Consider the following 20,403-nt stretch of genomic DNA (forward strand, 5'->3'; position numbering starts at 1 on the left):
GACTGGTCCTCACACTTACAACTGTCGCAGTGTCCCCACAGTCACATGATCACAATTTGGGTGCTTGGCAACTGGTTCACATTTATGACTGTCGCAGCATCATGTGATTGCCATTTTCAACCTTTCCAGCCAGCTTCTGGCAAGCAAAATCAATGGGGAACTGTGTGATGCACTTAACGACCACATGGTTCGCTTAAAGCCTCTAGTGATTCACTTAATGACCACCACAAAAAGGTCATAAAGTCAGGTCAGATTCACTTAATGCCTGCTTCACTTAGCAACCAAAATTCCGGTTCCAATTGTGGTCGTTAAGCGAGGACTACCCGTATTTTCTGCCAAGTCCTACATCTTTCTCTCATCCTTATAAGGTCATTTCTCTATCTGCTTTCTCCCCATCTTGGCCTATAGATGATAACTCCCAAATGATATCTCAGTGACTCCTGATACAGATGTCATTGCATTGTGTTTCCTGCCCTTAGAGGAGGCTTCCTGTGACTGCTCCCTATGAGTGAATGTTCTGTCCCTGATTCTTCTTTTTTTTTTGACAAACTATTTTATTAAAGATTACAATTTACAACAATAAAAACTGATCCAAACTAAAAAAAAAGAAAAGAACAAAAAATAGGTGCAAAATAGAAAAAATAGAAAGAAAAATAGAAAAGAAAAAATAAGAATATAATAAAAAAGAAACATATAAAGAAGTGACTTTCCCCTTCATCACAACAAGTATTAACAATTTTAGTAACGTATCACCTTCTCTTAAAACAAATGATCTCTTCTTCCCATATCCCATCTTTTATTTGTTAACAAATCCTTAAGGCCTTGTCATTTCAGTCCTGATGTCAGCAAAAGTCCATTAAGGGTTACCAGAGATAACAAAATATCTATTTTAATCTTGATCAAATAAACCAACTTTATATTCCTTCCTTTTACTTCTAACAATCTTGATCTTTAGCCCTTCAAATAATGTCCTAGAACTTGATTTCTTTTCATTTTTTCTTTGTCCCTTCTCACAAAATTCTTCAAAGCTTTAACAAGCCTCTTTTGTAAATCCAATATAGGAAAATTATCCAGGTCACTCTATTGGTTTGTTATTTGAATATCTCTTTTAATTATTAAGACCTCAGCCAGTTTCTTTTGTATGTCCAGTGTAGCATCTTTTTCCATGTCATTCTTGTAGCCTGTCATTTTTAAATTCACTTTCAAATCAGTCTCAATCATGTCAGATAATACTTGTTCCTCTTCCATAGCATCTTTTAAACATAGTCTATCTATAGAGGCAGACACTCTTAAAATTAATTTCTGGGCCCATTGTTCAAAAATGTTCTTCAATATATCCAGTGTTAAAATATTTTGCTTCATTCTATATTAGTAAGTCGAGTTTGACTTTTCTTCTTAGAAAAGAAGAAAATTTAGTTCCTTCTAGTACCCTCTAGTGTCCAATTTTTAAAGTCCTGTCTTATTATGGCTATTCCCTCATCTCCCAGAGTTCTGGACCTGCCAGACACCACTGTCTTGCAGTCTCCTCACAAGGTGCAACTGCCTGGGGCACTTGTGGACAATCTCAAGTCCTCTCCTTGTCCAGAGAGGAATTATAAAGAGCTAGTCTACTCGCCATCTCTTCATTCCTCTGCAGTCATTGGCTCTACTTTTTGCGAAGCTGTCTTCAGTTTGCCATCTCTTCCCCCGAAATTCTGTCCTTGATTCTTCTCAAACAGCCTTTAAAAGGGTGGGAATCTAATCTAATCTGATCCTATATCTGTTTGGGAAGGAGAGGAGTACTCCACAATAGGCCCACCTGCTAGCTTAGAGGAAGTAGCCTCTGTGTCTTTGTGTGACCTGGCAAACAGTGGGAAGGTTACTCCTGTGGCAGCAGCAAATTCTATTTCCAGTCACTCCAAATTGAAATCTTGGAGTGGGGTGGGGAAGTCTAGATATAAGAAGTCTAAATATAAGGGAATTGTTAACCTCACCCCATCCCCAACCTGGTCCTCAGACCTCAATAACTATGTGTTTTACCAACTTCAGGACTTGGTGTACCTGGTGGTGGCATAGGCGGACTACCGGGAGGTGGCATAGGTGGACTACCTGGAGGCGGCATAGGAGGACTACCTGGTGGTGGCATAGGCGGACTACCTGGAGGCGGCATAGGAGGACTACCTGGTGGCGGCATAGGTGGACTACCTGGTGGCGGCATAGGTGGACTACCTGGTGGCGGCATAGGTGGACTACCTGGTGGCGGCATAGGAGGACTACCTGGAGGTAAGTCTATTAACAGAGTAATTATATCATCGGTCTTCCTGCACCCAAGAATCTTAGGTAGCTCCAAATAAGACCAGAAGTTCAGCAAGCTCAGTGTCCTCTTCTGTCTGTGCCATGATTCAAACAAGGAGAAAGTAGGAGGAACAGTCTCTGACTGCTTATCAAGTTAGAGAAGCAGTGTAGGATTTGGTAGAAACACTGAGACAAACATACTTCATTATGGCTTCATTCACACAACATGCTTATCTTGGTCATGGGCCAGGAGGCAAGTGGTATTGTGTGTATCATGACACCATCATGGAAATAATACAAAATATGTACTTGCATTATTTTGAGTCATTGTGCAATGACATTGTGGCATCATGGTGGCCAGATGCCTATAAACTTGGTTACTGAATTTCCCATTTTTTGAGTTTGTACTGTTGTGGGAAAAATGGCCACTTAAATAAGGAACCTTTCCACAACAGAAGAATTCATTGAGCTATAAGCCCAACCACAAGAGCTGGGTTCACAAAACACACTAAATCACCAAAGACCTTATGAAGGTTGACCCTATCTAAGCTACCATCAGGACTTAAAATGACTTGGTTAGTATGTTACTTGAAGTTAGCCATTATGTGTAAATAATCCTGATTCCACAGAAGACCCATATATTTCCAATTACTTCTTCTTGTAAAATAAGTAATTGGAGATAGATGGCTTTTCTGTGGTATCAGCTGGGTTGAAGGTAAGTGCTCGCTGACTCCTCTGACACTTCTCATCTGCCAAAAGTGGGGTGAATAAATAGAAGACATATGGCATATTAACATCACAATCTTGGTAATTATGCCATTTTAAGAAGGCTTTTTAAAAAAGTATTTCAGGAATCTAATAATCAGTGCTTATGAATGAGGCCATGATAATAGCAATCTCCATATCATGTTCCTGAATCTTTCCCTGCATCTCAGCCTACTATCCTTACATTTGCTCAGATGGGAGAAGTATGCATTCCTGATGCACTGGCTGTATTTACACAACACGCTTTACGTTGTTCTGAATTCACACAATACCTTATGAATCATAAGGTTAAATTCACACAATCAGGCTTAATGCTCATCCAGCAGCATGATTTGCAAGCCCGATTAAATGTATTGTGTGAAAGGAAGTGGCTTAAACACTCTCTGAGGAGGGAGAATCACTTTTAAACTTTGGAGGCATGAAACCCAATCCAACTGTAAAAATTGCCCCTTGAATGAAGAGTAATAAGGTGACATTGATATCCTGTTAGTATAGTTGGGATGATATAAATTGAATGAATGAATGAGCAAACTGTCCTCAAAGTTCTCCATAACACTGATTGGGGCTCTTACCCATTCAAGCCCCACAAAAGCACAGGCATCCACTATGAACTTTGAGGACAAAAAAAAAATGTTGAAAAGTGAGTTGCTATGTCATGGTGTAGACTCTGACCTTTCATACTTTTGGCTTGACCTTGGATGCAAGTACATAAGTCATAACAATTGCATGTTTCATCACTTGCTTCTCTTTCCTGCCTGGCAGACGCCCAAGCACAAAGTTGTGTGAGGAAAGTTTTTCCACAGTTATTTAATATTCTTATGCAAACTGCAGTTATTTTTATTGTAAGCTCATCTTAAGAGAGGATGAAAAAGATCAAAGAACAACCAGCAATAGCGCTGCCCATTAAATGCCTTTTGAAATCATTGGCTGTTCAGTTCTACTCCCTGGCCCACCATGTTTTAATTTGTTCGAGCCAAAATAAATTAGTCCTTTGTGTCTAACCCTTGAAGTGCTTTTCTTGATTCTTGTCTTGTACAATCCCACAAAGACTGCATGATCCAACAGAAAGCACTTTTGTACTACTGCTTGACAATGCTTCCTGTCTGAACCTGTTCTTTGGACCAGTGTTTCATTTATCTGAGAGCAAGAAATTTGACAAATATTTATGCTAGACTGAGGCTTTTGCACTGTACCAACCAGTCTCCCTTGCTCCCACAGGTGGTATAGGAGTTGGTGCTGGAGCCAAGCCTGGGAAAATCCCTGGTAGGTCAGCAGTTGCTCCAAGAAACTTCAGCTTTAACTAGCATGAACACTGAGAATTCTGGGAATTGAAGCCCCTACACAATTGGAGGGTGCCAGGTTGGGGAAGGATTGCAGCTTTAAAAGCCATGTTACAGTTGGGACCAAAATTTTGTTGGCATAAGTGATCTCTACTTGCTATCTTAGAGAGAAGTAAGGAACTAGCCAGCAGATAATTTAGAGGGAAAAATGCCTGTTGAGACTAACTGCTTTAGGGCTTGCTTGGAAGCTGTACAGTTCTATACAACAGGCAAACAAGAATGAAAGCATTGAGGAAGTGAGGCTAAAATCAATTTAGCAGGTGTTTTTGACCAGGTAGAAATTAAAGTTGACCTAGTGACCTTGACTCTCTCCTAGTTAAAATCCTTGCCCAGAGCTTTCTAATTCACAGTGCCTCTTAGCATTACAGAAGTGGTTTGCCACAGTCTTCTTCTGGGATGTTATTTCAGCTTCCCAAGCCAACATCTCAAATTTGCGGGTGGTTCTCCATCCAAGTAAAGTATTAACCAAACCAAGGCTGATCCTGCTTAGCTTCTAAGATCAGTTATATGCTGCCATCTGCTGAGACCATCAAAATGGCAACAAGAACAAGTGAGGGAATCCTTCCAACTAGGCTTTTGAATTAGACATCATACCCCAGTGGGAGACAGACATGGAAGGAAGAGGGGAAGGAAGAACGGCTGCATCACAGTCTCTCTTCTGTGTTTGGCAGGGGTTGGAATTCCAGGAGTCTTCCCTGGAGGTGTACTTCCTGGCACAGGTGAGTTCGGCCTGCATCAAGTCCATCCCACCCTTCCCTCAGCAAGTTGACGTTCAATGCACAGGTGCAAATTTAGCTCATGTCAACAATCCCCAAGAATAATGATGGAATATTTCTAATTTAACATGTGAGACAAAAAGACACAAATTAAAACCCTGAAGCTGCTCTTTCTGTAAATCTCAGGGATCCGCTATCCTGGTGTAGGAGTCTTGCCAGGTGTGCCAACTGGAACAGGTGTCAAACCCAAAGTCCCAGGTAAGTGGCAGCTCCACCCCAAATGTTACTGTTCATGACTGTTTCTTAACCTTAGCTACTTTAAGATAGGTGGACTTCAACTCCCACAATTCCCCAGCCAGCCATGCTGGCTGGGGAGTTGTAGGAGTTGAAGTCCACCTATCTTAAAGTTGCTAAGGTTGAGAAACACTGATTTATGGCAAGGATTTGTTCTCCAAGGGGTAGATTTTACCATCTGCTAATTTAGTGGTTCTCAAACATTTTGGACTCAGGACCCCTTTACAGTCTTAAAAATGATTGAGGACCCCAAAGTGCTTTGGTTTATATCTATCAATATTTACTATATTAGAAATTAAAATGGAGAAGTTTTAAAATATTTATTTATTTATTTGACTTCGCAGGCCCCCTGAAAGGGTCTCGAGGACCCTCAAGGCTTGCTAGACCACACTTTAAGAACTGTGGATTACCTGGTCACGTTATGTCACGCTTTACAACCACATTGCTTAGCGACAGAAATTCTGGTCCCAACTACTGGATTTTTAACCAAAGACTGCTTGTATGTGAAGAATTAATAGAAACACTGCATATATCTTAAAATCCTTTATAACTCAGGCAGGTTTTGAAATATCCTGCATGCTAGCTACCGTTTTTTTTCCTCTCTCCTGGCATATTCACACTGCTAATTTGCGTCAGAAGCAATTTCTAACATGCTTCCCCCACTCCTCTTTCAGGAGCCGGAGCTGGAGCCTTTGCTGGGATCCCTGGTAGGTTGGATGCTTAAAAAAAGGAAGGAAGGAAGGAAGGAAGGAAGGAAGGAAGGAAGGAAGGAAGGAAGGGTGCATTTGTGCATATACCACATATCCACCCTGCTTCCAGGATAGCTGAGGAAGAGACTGATCCATGCAGATTACTGGCTACAACATGGGGCAAAAAATGTATTAGGTCATTGTTAGTTTGTGACCTTTCCCCTGTCAGTCCTCTCCTTGATGTTACAGGACTTGGAGGATTTGGAGGTGCACAGCAGCCAGGGCTACCTCTGGGTTATCCCATCCAAGCACCAAAACTCCCAGGTGATCCTCAATCCAGAACTTACCAAATTGCTTTACAAAACCCTGAAATGTTTGTCCAAATAGCCTATTTCTGCATTTAAAATATACTGCCTATATTTAAAATATACAGCATATTTTCCCCCCTCTCCCCCCTCCCCCCTCATGGGCTCATAGGCTGGATTTACATAACATTGCAAGCCAAAAATAAAGTCTGTTGTGTGAAACCAGCCATGTTGGCTTGTAAATTATAGTTTATGGCCTAGCATGATAGGTTGTGGTGTATTTGGAAAGCAGCGGTTAAGTGAAGCATGACATAGCATGATCTGTAAGCCCACCCTTTATGCATTAGTTTGGCAAATCAACATGTAGCTCAGAGTCTTCTACTTCTGTAAAACGGGGGCATCTTTGTCTGTAAGCTTCTTAAGAGTTTACAAGCTTCTCAGTAAAGGCAGCAGTTACCACCATGCATATAAACAATCTATTGTTACTATTAGTTTTTTTCCTTTCAGTTGTGTAGCCTCTCCCATGCGGCGATGAAAAATTGAATGCCAATGCAAATCATCCTTTTTAAATCCCAACCAATTGCTGAGAGAGAATGAGATTTTAATGGTCACTCTACTGCAGTGTTTCTCAACCATAGCAACTTTAAGATGTGTGGACTTCAACTCCCAGAATTCCCCTGCTCTACTGCTTAAAGCAGAATTAATGTGACCGCCATTGTACCAGGACAGAGCATCTATTTGCCAGCAGGAGCTCCATTTTAGTTGGTTAGCTGTCCTGGTTATAAAATCCCAAGGAACCAGTTCTGTGAAAAATCTTTGAAGAGAAGCTTCTAGCAGTCTATGAAGACTGTATTCTATCCTAGTTGGAACAGTAGTCTGACTCAGCAAATACCAGCTTCCTGTGTGCATGTTCTGATCAAATGGGAACTCTCTTTCCAGGTAGTTATTATGGTCTGCCTTATGGTGCTGGCAAGCTGGCTATCGGTGAGTCCTCTTGGCAAGACTTTGGTTCCTAAACCCTTTGCTCAGTGGCTGTGAAGCAAGGTACCAGTAATGCCTGAGGCTTGATGGAAATGGGCACACCTTCGGCCTTAAAACAACTGAATGATCACGTGGATTCCAGATTGCACAAATTTGTCTCGTGAACCAATTTCACCCTTTCCTGGACCAGGAGGCCTTGCTCACAGGCACTCATGAGTTGGTCACTTCCCATTTGAATTACTGCAACACACTGTATGTGGGGCTACCCTTGAAGTCCACCCAAAAGTTGCAGCTGGTCCAGAATGCAGCGGCTTGTGCAGCGTTGGGTGTCCCTAGGTTTGCCCATATTACACCCCTGTTGCGCGAGCTGCACTGGCTCCTAGTTTTCTTCTGGATGCAATTTAGGGTGCTGGTTGTTACCTTTAAAGCCCTACATGGCATGGGACCAGGTTATCTGCAGAACCGTCTCCCTGGGGACATCTGTCCATCCCACGAGAGTGGATAGGGTAGGCACCCTCCAGTTCCCTTCCCTTAAACATTGCCATCTTGCAGGACCTAGAAGGTGTGCCTTTTTCATCGCAGCCCCTGCCCTAAGATCGGACACGCCCCTATCCTTCTTCCAGAGAGTGCTTAAAACCTGGCTCTTCTTCCAGGAAGAGGTGTTGGGATACGGTGAGGTCAAGGTGGGACAAGGATGTGGGTGCATCAGAGAAATGTGGCTGTGGCACCGAGTTTTTCTGTTTTTAGTTTTATTGCTGATAGTTTTATCCTGTCTTATATGGTTTTATCAGTTGTAAGCCACCCAGAGTTGTTTTTAGGATGGGCAGCTATATAAATGTTTTAAATAAGGAAAGGACTAGGTGAGCCAACAATTTAAAAGGAGCTTTTGTGAAGCCTGGCATCAGGCTTCATAGTAAGCCTGGCTATGTGAGCAAGTCTTCCTTACTGATTTCTATCATTTGGTTTGAATCTAGTTTTAAGCCTGGTGGCTTTGGTTGGAATTGTGGTTTTGGATAGGAGGCAGAGCTGAGAATTATTTGCAGATCTTCTGAGCCTGCTGCCTATAGAATGACGATCATAAGAGTGGAGTGAAATTGGATCTAGTTCCATAATTAGATGTGGAACAGCCTTTCACCAACCCAGTACCTTCCAGCTGCCTGGGGGTTATGGATGTGGAAGTCTAACACATGGAAAGCACTGGGCTGGGGATGTTGTTTAAATATGCGAGCTACCAAGAGATCTCTCTCTCTCTAAAACACAACAGGGATGAGTTAAAGGAGATATAATCTCCTTTACTTATGAACATCTGGGAGATGTTTTTTACCAAGAAGACCCCCAGTGCCCCCTTCTTCCTCCAATCTTCTTTACATTTTGTATTAGACAATATTAATACAAAACAGCTTAATATTGCTATTAAAATTAAAAATTTGTATAATAAAATTTAATTTTATATAATAAAATTAATATTAATAGCTATTCTTAAGCAGGTCTGCCTTCTCTCTGTGGTTTTAGGTGGAGCAGCTGGAGGGAAGGCTGGCTATCCAACGGGGACAGGTAAACGTCTTTGTGTGCTTGCCCAAAAGTCAGACAAGAGTGTTAGCAATGCCCTTCCAAGATGTGCCTTGCTGTCTTCCTGCTGTGCTCTGGGGAAATTTGGCATTGTGACATGCTCAGAGAATGCCAGGGATGTGGTGAGCTTGTGGTCCTCCAGATGTTGCTACAGGACAAGGTTTTCCACTACTGTATATCTGTAAAGGAATTTAGAGATGACCTTGGAAGATATGAAATAATTTTTAAGGACTGGCTTGGAGAAGCAATTACGCAGTCCAGAGATTGAAGCCAGCAGGAGAAAGAAACTCAAATTACTCTGTCTTGATTTTGTTTATCAGAAGATAGGACAGAGAGAAACTTGAACTGGTTTCACAATTCTGCTGTTATATTCTACAACAATAAATTAGCATTCCTGGAATCCCTGCAGTATCTGTTTCTTGATCTGGCCTATCTCAAAGGGCTGACAATATCTGAGTTTCCTTGTTTTTGTTCTTCAGTCATAATACTTGTGCTGTCTTTCTAGCTCAGCCCAGAAAGATCAGGGTTTTGCCCTTACTGGTGAAAGGACACTGAATATTTGGAGGTAGGGCAGCAGTGAGGAACCCTATGACCTTCCAGATGTTGATGAGCCACAACTCCCAACATCTTCAATATTGGCCATGATGGCTGGGACAGCTGAGAATTATAGTTCAGGCAAATCTGGAAGCCCATAGATTCCTCAGTCTGTCTTAAGCTCTAGCTTCCCTTCCTCTCAGGGGTTAATCAGGAGTTACCAATTTCCTTCTCAATAATTGAACCTGATTCTCAGTTGCTAATCCTGGAAAATGGTGATGTACTTTGGGAGAATGGATATTTCTATTTTGGGTTGATGACCAAAGAGGGGCAAAAATGTCTGAGGTTCCTCTGCTTTCTTCTGCAGGTGTAGGAGCTCAGGCAGCTGCTGCTAAGGCAGCTGCAAAATACGGTAAGTAGCAAACCAAAAAGAACTACCAGCACTTTTGCAGTACAGGTAGTCCTTGCTTAATGATCACCATTGGGACCAGAATTTTGGTTGCCAAGTGAAGCGGTCATTAAGCAAATCTGACCCAATTTTATGACCTTTTTGGCAATAGTCATTAAGTGAATCACTGCGGGCATTAAGCAAACCACATGGTCACTAAGTGAATCATGTGGTTTCCCCATTGATTTTGCTTGCCAGAAGGCAGCTGGAAAGGTTGAAAATGGTGATCACATGACTGTGGGATGCTGCGACGGTCAGAAATGCAAACTGGTTGCCAAGCACCCAAAGTGATCATGTGACCATGGGGACACTGCAACAGCTGTAAGCGTGAGGAGCGGTCATGAGTCATTTTTTTTCAGCACCGTTGTAAGTCTAAACCATCACTAAATGAATGGTTGTTAAGTGAGGATTACCTGTACTCAAAAATTCAGCCCACTGAATAGATATTTAACATTTTAGAACCTATGCGGCCACTGTGGGCCCAAGGGCTCCTAATAATAATAATTGTAAACTTTTTAAAAATGGCTAAATCTCAAAGATCTGTGTGTTATCACATGAAATCTCATGAGACTTTAGCCATTTTTATTTAATTATTTTTATTCTTTATTCTTGTTTGTTCTTATTTGCTTGAACCCACAATATCACACAACAGTATCCACTGCCTAAACAGGTCAGTGAGCCCTCCATCACCTAAAGAATTTCTGCTCTAATTATTACAAGACTTATGGAACAAAGTGCCTTACCTTAAAAGTATCTCCTTGACCATACTGATAAAAAGGAGATGGTCCTTCCATGGAGATCAATCCTGCAGACAACCATGTTTTTCAGACCTTAAGACCCACAGTAACTCAAGGGCTGGGAACTTGGAGGTCAAATGTCTTAGATGGGCTATGCTGGGATTGGAAATATTTTCACTCCATTCTGCTGGGAGCCAAAACTCTACCAACTTTGACAGATATGCATGCCTGCTTTTCTCTCACAAGGTGCTGGAATCTTGCCTGGGACAGGTGGCATCCCTGGAGTTGGGACACTTGGTGGAGGAGGATTGTTGCCTGGTGTTGGTGCTGGTGGTGTTCCAGGAGGAATAGGTAATTTCCTGTATACTGGATAGAAATATCAGATCTGTCTTGCTGGACCACTGCCCGAGAATAAGGAGAGTCCAGTATGGGCTACTGTGATGCAGATAAAACTAAAATGGATAAAACTAAGGTCTATAGCCCAAATTCTAGCTCTACCTACTAGTGTAAGTCAGCTATGGAGAGAATGGCCATGTCCAGCTTTCATTATCCTTGGGTCCTTGGCTGGGACCGATGCATGTCCAGCAAAATTGGAGGGACTTTGCTTCTGTTTCCCTCACCTAGAAGTGTAAAGTGCAGCTGAACTGATCCAAGACTAGCTGGTCACTGGGAGCCATCCTCACATTGCTTTGTAGTTCCATCGCAGAAGTGGATAAGCCCACCAATACTTGGAAGTCAAAGTGCAGCAGAAGCATCCTGGACTCATAACCTTAGAGGTTGAAGCATTCTGTGGGTGCATATGAGCATTCCTGAGACACAAACAGACCTGATCAATGATTAGTGAAGCAGGTGTTATAACTAAAAACGTAAAGGACATCTATAAACAGGAAATACACGATAGGGATAGGCAAAGCCTAGCTACATCCTACCAGGATTGTCTATGTCCCTGGGAAGAAGGGTAGATGGAAGTCACTACAGATTAGCAAAGAGGAGGCAGAGTAATGGAGGGGGACACAAAGTAAAACATTAATTCTCTATCTACACCCTACTGCTCCTTGTGGTCAGTAAGTTATGGAGTGCTCAAGAGCCTATGCCATTGGATTTGGACATCCAACAATACCTTTAATTTTATATGGCTATAAGAATAGTCTGGAGCAGACCCAACTCATGTAGTCCAGCTATGCTCCCCCACAGCCATACTACTTCAGCCATCACAGGCATGACCTTCTGAAGTCCATCCATAATCCAGATACAGTAGGGGCATCTGTTCCTATTGGCATCAGTGCAGTGGGGTAATTCTGGGAGTTGAAGTCCACATATCTTAAAAGTTGCCAAGGTTGAGAAACACTGCATCGATGTCTCAAAAATAGTAGGATGAGGGTGCTTCTCTCACCTTTTTCTTTCCTTCAGGTGCAGGTGGACCAGCGGCAGCAGCAGCAGTAGCCGCCAAAGTAGCTGCCAAAGCAGCAGCTTACGGTGAGTTGGTTCATCTTGTTTAGATGGGCTAGAACTGGAACCTGGAACTGAAGCAACTGTAGGAGGAGAAAGGAATGTATGGACCAAACTAATGGGACACCAAGAATCTCCTGTGAAATAACTTAGAATTGGCAGAGAAAAAGAAAGTCTCCCTTGCTTTGAGCTCAGTTTTGACTTCATGGGCACATCCATGTTGTTTTCTTGGCAACAGGATGAAAATGGTGTACTGTTGCCTCCTTGTGGGATTTTTCTTTTCTTTTCACTTCCTAATCCAGTCTTCAACCCTGGCATTTCCTGGTGATCTGTCATCTAAGTCCTTCCCAGGCCTATCCCTATTTAGCTTTCTGGAGACCAGCTGAGGTCAGCCAAAGGCTGCCCTCTGCTGTAACAAGAAGGGCAGAAGGGAGCCGTTTGGAAAGAGGAAATGGGGGGAAAGGCTTAATTCTTCCATATCTGTCACTGCTCCTTTGCAGTCCTTTCGCCTGATGCTTTGTGAATGGGTTGTAACAAACATGCCTCCACACTGGAGAGAGCAGGGAAAGAGGTGGCGTATGGAGGAACCAGGCAAGGGAAGAATGAATCCTTCCTCCATCCATCCATCTCCCTTCTGCCCTCAAAAATTTACCTCTGTTCTCCCAGTTCAGATATTGGGCAAACCATGTTAAATCTTCCAAAGCTTCTAGCTAGACTTAACAGCTAGCTAATCTCCCTAAGTGACCTGATACGAATGCTGGGTTTGGGGTGGGAAATTTTGCTCCTGTCCGGAAACAGGATGCTGAACCCGATGGGTGCAAGTGCTGCTTGTGTTCTTCAAAAATAAAAAAAGATCTGGGAGATGGAGGAAAATCACCTGGATAGCTTCAAATCAAAAAGTGCAGGATCAAACAGGATGGATTTTGAGCATCTCCTCTTTATGTACTAAATACTGAACCTTTCCCAGCTGCACCTGATCTGCTGTCTTTGGGAACTGTACACTGGGATCTACATTGCTTGCTACCACTTTTTCCTGGAAGTGTCTCAGCCTGCCATCTGTTTTTTTATTGAAGAAGTGAGCTGGCAATGGGGAGTCATGCAGTTTAAGGGATTTAAGGAAACCACAGCAGCATCAGGTTTCACCAGGGTGAGCATTTCTAAGCAAGATAGTGAGACTGTGTGCTGTTTTCCAGCCTCTGAAGTTCTACCCAAACTTCCATCCTGGATTAAAATCAAGGGCCAGGGGCACCAGCTCTGAGGTGTTTTCCTTTTTCTGTGCCTCAGCTGTGGCTTCTGGGCTCCAAGCAAAAGCCAGAAGCAAAAGCTCAAGGCTTGGTTTCAGATGGGTTCTGAGCTACCTTGAAATCCAATACTCCAGCCTAGAAAGTTTCCTTCCCTTCCCTGATTTTACAGCCTCTGCAGTTGCTGTTCTTACAAAGGATGAATTATCTAGGCATGATTAGAGGCCCAAGTTGAATGTTCCAGGCACAGTGCTTTTCCATCTTTCCTATCCTTTTTTTTTAACCTACTGTATATATATAACTTTTATTAAAGAAAGTTTTAAAAGAATAAAAACAATACAAATTTTGAAAGAAAAAAGTAAGGAAATAAAGAAAAGTAATAAATAAGTGGAAAAAAAGTGCAAAGAAAAGAAAGTTATAAAGAAGTGGCTTCCAGTCAGCAGTTACAAGCACATTTATAATTTACCCTCTTTCTCTAAGGTTACAATATAGTTTCCTTCTTTCCATTCCTTCTTTCCATTCCCTTTCTAATCATCAAACGCATAGGTCACAAGTTCGTTTTTTTTCTTTTTCAGCAAAAAGTCCATAAGGTGTTTCCAATCAGTAATAAATTTAGTTATTGTCCTTTCTCTAATCAAACAAGTCAATTTTGCCATCTCTGCTAATTCTGTCATCTTCCTCAGCCATTCGTCCATTGTGGGCATTTCAGAGTCTTTCCATCTTTGTGCATATAATAAGCTCACAGCAGTTATCATATATAAAAACCATCTTCCATAACTCTTCTAATTGTCTACCCATTAGTCCCAAAAAGAACATTTATGGTTTCAGTTGAATATTAATCTTTAACATGCTTTGTATCACTGTGTATATTTGAACCCTGAATTATCTGGATTTTTGCAAATCAACCAGGCATGAGAAAATAACCCTTCATGTTTTCTACATTTCCAACATAAATTTGAAGTACATTTATTTATTATTTGATTGATTGATTGATTGATTGATTGATTGATTTCTATAGCCACCCATCTCAGCAAGTGACTCTGGGCGGCTTACAACAATAAAACTATAAAACAATTAAAACAATTAAGCATTCTAGATAATTTTTCTGGAGTCATGTACCAACGGTACATAATTTTATAAAAGTTCTTTTAAATTGGAGCATAATGTAAATTTCAGTGCTTTCAGCCATATATTTTCCCTTTGTTGCATCAGTGTATAATGTCCGAAGTTCTTAACCCATTTTATCATACACTGTTTCACTTGTTGTTCTTCCATTTCAAATTTCAACAAAAGTTTACACATTTTAGCAATGACATGTTCATCATTTGTACATAGCTCAATGTCAATTTCTGTCTTGTGCTGCTCAATTCCAAGTGTCCTATTGGCTACTTTAAATCTTTCTCTTAACTGTGCATATGAAAACCATTGAAAGCTAAATCCCTCTGCGGTCAGTTGATCTCTTGATTTCATCTCATGTTCTCCATGCCCTTGTTGTAACAACTCCTGATATGTTAACCATCTCTCTTTGCCTGCTGTTTCTTTTCTATGAAATCCTTCTTGTGTTGAGATCCATAAAGGCATGTTCAGGCACAATCAGGGTTTATATCTATTCCATATTCTCAATATGGCATTTCCAGTATACTGATTTTTAAAAGCTACGTTAACCTTTACCTTTATTTTTATGCCATCCAAACCTCAGGCCGTGCTCTTCTAGTTCTAAGGTTCTCTTGTTTCTCAGCAGCACCTACTCCTTCAACCAAACCAAGCAGCAGGCTGCAAAATACAATCTCACCACCTTTCCTATTCTTAATGTGTCAGGGGTCATCTTGTGCTAGAAGCCAAAGTAAACCATTGACTAGTTCTCAGAACAAACTGAGCCACAAACCATTTTAGCCTAGTACAACGTGTTATGTGAAACCAGACACTTTTGTCCTAAGTATGCTCCCTGAAATAGATACCATGTTAGAATATGTATTGCTCCCTTGTTAGCATGGGTTAAAGTTGAAATGCAGACTTAATCAGATCACTAAGGTCCTAATTGCCACCTTGGTATTTCCAGGGAAATGTTAACCTAGTTTGCTCATTCAGCTAGGCCGTGTTACATAAACTACAATTGGCTGAATTTACCCAAACACTAATCAAATAAATCGCCTTGCAGGTTATTGTGTTGTACTTTATGAGCCCAAAATGAAAGCCAAATGTTCAATTGAGCCAATTCAAGATGGCCTCCCCTTCTAATGCTGAATATTGGTTTGTAGATAACATTGTAAACTTATTAGCCACTTCTTCCAGTGGCTCAGAAAGACAGTTGGTCTGAAGTTTGAATAATAGCTGCATTTGTTTATGCTGAATTCATGTACTTATCAATCCAATTATTATGACAGATCTGCCAAAAATTCAGTAATGGTAACTAGGCCTGTTCTAGATATATCTTTCTTCTTTCTCCCAATATGTAACTAAACCCATATTTGCTTCCTTCCCCAAGTGGTGCTACTGATCACCTACTATATTATAAGAAAGAGTTATTTCGTAATTTTACTGTAACTTTTGCTGTCATAGGATAGCCCTCCCAGCATCTGAGGCCATAGTGATAAGATAATGATGGGCAGTGTGTTTGCTTGAATGCCCTATGGACAGAAAGCTGGAATATAAATCCCTCTTTCTCTCTTTCATATATACATCTGACATAGAAGCAAACACATTGCCCATGTTGTCTTGTCAAGAAAGAATGGGAAAGTTTTTGTTGAAACCATTCATTGTGATTGTCAGAGATAGAGCCATCCGGGAGATGGGCTGCCATCTAGTGGATCATTCTGGCTACAACATGCAAGTCATTCCATGCAATGTTTTGAACTACCTAAAAGAATGGGTTGATGGTGGTCACAGGGTAGCTTGAGGGTATAGTGATCTATCAACCCACCCCCATCCATGTAGCAAGAACTATTGAGATGGCAGGTAGAAGGAGTATCACGGGTGCTGTTTAGACTATGACTCTCAGGATTCTACATTCAGAATTACTGGTTCATAAATATTTGGAAGGCATGATGTTGAGAATGGCAAATTTAGAATTACAGGAAGATCTGTTGATGAGATTTGCCTAATTTCCTCCTCCTCCTCCTCCTCACCCCCCCCCCCAGTTATTGTAGGAGGAGAGCCATGTTAGTTTATGGTTAAAAAAAATCAGAAAGAGTCATGTAGCATTTTTTCCAACTAACGAATTGTATTAAAAACCATAAGCTTTTAATAAGCAGATAGTAACTTCCCATCATGACAGACCCTCTTTGAAGCAGGAGATTCCCACCCCTGTACCTATGAGGGATTTAGCACCAGCACTAAGTATACTGTATATTCATGAAATATTACATTTATTTTATCATTACAATCCTCACAACTGCCCAGTTAGGTAGTAGCAAAGGCTGCAATGACTGCTTATTGCAGCAGCAAATAAAATAATTATTATAAAATTGATATCATTGCATTCATAACAAGAGAAGTCCTTCCTAGGTGGCAGCACTTAACTAACCTTGATCTCAGAAACTGAAGCAGGATTGGCTGTGGTTAGTACTTAGATGGGAAATCCCAGAGCTGTGGTTAGACTGTGACGTGAAAGAAACTTCCTGTATGAAGACAGTGACGGTGACCACTTCCAGTTCATTGTCAAGAAAACTTCACAAACATAACTATGAAGTCATTAAGAGTCACACTCTGCTCAAAGCACACTTTCTCTGTCATCATTACAATATTATAATATTAATTATTGTAATTACCATTACTATTACAATAATTATAGTCTTGTGGATGGGTGGTTCTGTGGTATAGGAATTAAAGAGTTTGTGTGATCTGAAATGAAGTTGCCCTTCCCCAGAAAAACAGGTGTGTAGTTTGGGATTTTTCCTAGCGTTATCCTTGTCATGGGTGGTGCAAGTAACCTCCTTAGTTGGGAGCATCTATCATCACCTTTTAACCAACTACACCCTTTTCTGGGCATGAGCAACCTAGTTACAATAGTTCATGGCCTGGTGTCCTCATATATTGGACTACTATAATGCAGCCTTTGGACGACCTGAAGGACCAGGTTTGAGACAGATTCACCTGGAGAAGACCTAGTGGTCACTACAGTATGAGTTAACACTGATTTAATGACATATAATCACTTCATTACACTGGGGAGGGGGAGCAACCTTTGCACTGTGGCTGGAGCAGAACGTGGCAGCTGGGTAGCGGAATGGGGCACCTGGACACATCCAGATGTTATACTTTGGCTAAGCAACTGCATGATCTAGAAAGACCTTCAGTACTATGAAGAATGCTTTTGTCTAACAAGCTTCTCGATGATGGCACTTTTAATTGTGGAACATTCTGCCTAAATGTTTCTCAGGCATCTACGGTAACATTTTTAGGTCCCTGTTAAAGTCCTGGGGCTTCTTTGTATGGCTGCTATAAGGAAAGTTTTTATTTCATTTTTGTTCTCTCCCATACTTTAAAATTAAATGTTACTATAAACTTAGTTATGATTAGCGTTGATATTTGTATTACTGACTGTGAAATGCATTGAAATGTGTAATATTGGGAAGTAGCATACAGTTTTATTAAATGCATTATAGTTAATTATTGTAATAAAGCTCTTCTCCCTCTCTTTCCAAATATGTGTGGTGCATATGCGTGCACACAGAGATATATAAATATCCTTACCAAGGTTGACAAATGTTGGATTGTGTAGAAGTACTTAGCATAGCCTTCCTTAACCTGATATAGTCAAATATATTGGACTACAGTTCTTATCAACACAGCTAATAGTGAGCATGCTAGCTGGGGATGAATGGAATTATAGTCATTATAAGAGTTATGCATATGTATGGTGCCAGCCTCAGGAAGACTGACCTAATGAAGAAGTGGCTGAAGTTCAGAACTTCCAGAAGTGATCTGGAAGTTTCCTAAATCACAGGTTAGTATCCTAGCCACTATACTATTCTTGTCTTCCACCCACAAGTCCTTCCATTTCTTTGTGGCTTGAGGATTCCAAACTAGTATATTACTAGTTTTTAACAATTACAGGTAGTCCGTAAACCTTTGTTTAGCGACAGTTCAAAGTTATGACAGCACTGAAAGAAGTGACTTGTGACCAGTCCTCACACTTATGACCATTGCAGCATTCCCATGGTCACGTAATCAAAATTCGGGCACCTGGAACCAGCATGTATTTACAGTTACAGAGTCCCAGGGTCATGAGATCGCCATCTGCAACCTTCCCAGCCAGCTTCTGACAAGCAAAGTCAATGGGGGAAACCAGATTCCCTTAACGACCATGGCAAAAAAGGTTATAAAATCAGGCATAGTCATGTGGTGCCTCACTTAATGACCACATCACTTAGCGACCAAAGTTCCAGTCCCAATTGTGGTCATAAGTCAACCTGTGCTTCCACATTTTTGACCATAGAGATTATGGGTGAAACTTCCATTTCACCCACCAGCCTTTCCTAGCTGATTGTGTGGGTATGTTTATGTCTGTATTTATTTCTTTATTGTCAATCAGTGGGAGTTTTTGAGAAAAGCATTTTTCTATAATTAGCACTTTCTCTCTGTTCTCCTCTGCCAGCCTAATAAATTAATACCAATTATTTGTCAGTATTTGACCAGCCCATTTGACCAGCATTGGTCAACATTCAAGAGATTCATTACTCCAGCCAATTTGAAGGGCAACATTCTCCCAATTCCAGCTTGTTTTGCTTGTGCCCTTTATGCCTTTCTTTCTCTTTGCAGGTGGCAGAGCTGTCCCTGGAACTGGCGTGGGTGGTGTCGGCATCGGTCTTCCAGGAGTCCCTGGAACTGGCGTGGGTGGTGTTGGCGTTGGTCTTCCTGGTGTTGGTGGACTTCCAGGCATTGCACCTGGAATTGGAATAGGCCCAGGAGGAGTTGGTGTGGGAGGTAAGTAGGTTAGGGGAAGGGGAAGAAGAGGAGAAGGTGAAATCAGGATTTGCTTCTATTTCACAAATAGTCACATTCCATTTAGTCCAACAGCTCTCAATTATAAACTTGTTCACTGGCTTCAAACATATTAATACCTATTCACTGCTTTTAGGTTACATCACCAAGCAGGTGCCCTATAGGAACAGTATTAGCAGGTCAACATCTTCTGAGACACACATCCTCTGTGGCATGTGTGAAGAGAGAGCAGAGGTTATCCGATCCGCTCAAATAGCCATCTCTAGCAACATCATGTAATTGCAATCATTCTAATCCTACTAATTGAAGCAGAAACCTAATTTTAACATCCATACAAGGAGCAGAGCTGAACCCACCCGCCCCTTATTTACCAAAAGCCTGTTCCCCAACCTCTTCCCCCAGCCTGATACCAAGGGCACTTCCACAGTGATTCTGTCTCTACTCTCCAGACTGCATCTCCTCAAAAGCACTTTGGGGCTGATCTCTATCCGCTGATCTTAAAAAGCTGAGAAGGAGCAGAAAACCCTGTGAGCCGATCTGGGTTCTCTCTCCGGCCGTTTAGTAGGAGAGCGCAAAGACCGTGGTTTCTTCGGTGCCTGCTTCACAGTGCCACAGGTGCTGGACTAACAAAAGTCCCTTCCCACATGCCCATGCCTTGCAAAAGGGAAGAGCAAGATACCACACAAGTACATGAAAGTTACCTTTAGCTAAGTCACCGGGTGAGGTAATAGCAAATGAATCAGCCATGTGGGGAAAGGAGGAAACGACAAGTCATGTTTTGGAATGATTACGTGTGTTTATTACAACAGTATAAAGAATGAATGCATGAAGCAATGATTCTCTAGAAAAGAATAAAATAGCATGTGAATAAAGTAAATAGTACAGCAATTGAGGTGGCTTTGAGAATGTTTATATTCCATGGCCTATAAAGTGAATAATAGGATGCCAGCAAAAAGCTTGCTTCATTACGTCACTGTATTTTGCTTATAGCTTATATGGGATTTTTTTTCCTCTAGAGCTACTGTCCTGGGGGTGGTATATAGTCTCTTGGGGACTATCTGATGGTTGTGGGTGGTCATAGCCAAAATGAACAAGGGAACTCACCTTCTTCTTTTTGC

General features: G+C 41.4%; 1 protein-coding gene across 1 annotated transcript in view; it reads left to right on the forward strand.

The window, feature by feature from the left end:
* Positions 1-20,403, forward strand: part of ELN (elastin) — a 43,961-nt gene that overhangs the window by 3,789 nt on the left and 19,769 nt on the right. Inside the window, exons 4-15 of the mRNA XM_063291041.1 lie at positions 2,029-2,118; positions 4,258-4,302; positions 5,051-5,098; positions 5,282-5,353; positions 6,064-6,096; positions 6,328-6,402; positions 7,323-7,367; positions 8,877-8,918; positions 9,835-9,879; positions 10,899-11,003; positions 12,063-12,128; positions 19,103-19,267. Of these exons, the coding sequence (XP_063147111.1) occupies positions 2,029-2,118; positions 4,258-4,302; positions 5,051-5,098; positions 5,282-5,353; positions 6,064-6,096; positions 6,328-6,402; positions 7,323-7,367; positions 8,877-8,918; positions 9,835-9,879; positions 10,899-11,003; positions 12,063-12,128; positions 19,103-19,267 (831 nt within the window). The remainder of the gene's footprint in view (positions 1-2,028; positions 2,119-4,257; positions 4,303-5,050; positions 5,099-5,281; positions 5,354-6,063; positions 6,097-6,327; positions 6,403-7,322; positions 7,368-8,876; positions 8,919-9,834; positions 9,880-10,898; positions 11,004-12,062; positions 12,129-19,102; positions 19,268-20,403) is intronic.

Source organism: Candoia aspera, chromosome 1, assembly GCF_035149785.1.
Source record: "Candoia aspera isolate rCanAsp1 chromosome 1, rCanAsp1.hap2, whole genome shotgun sequence".
NCBI classification, from domain to species: Eukaryota; Metazoa; Chordata; class Lepidosauria; order Squamata; family Boidae; genus Candoia; species Candoia aspera.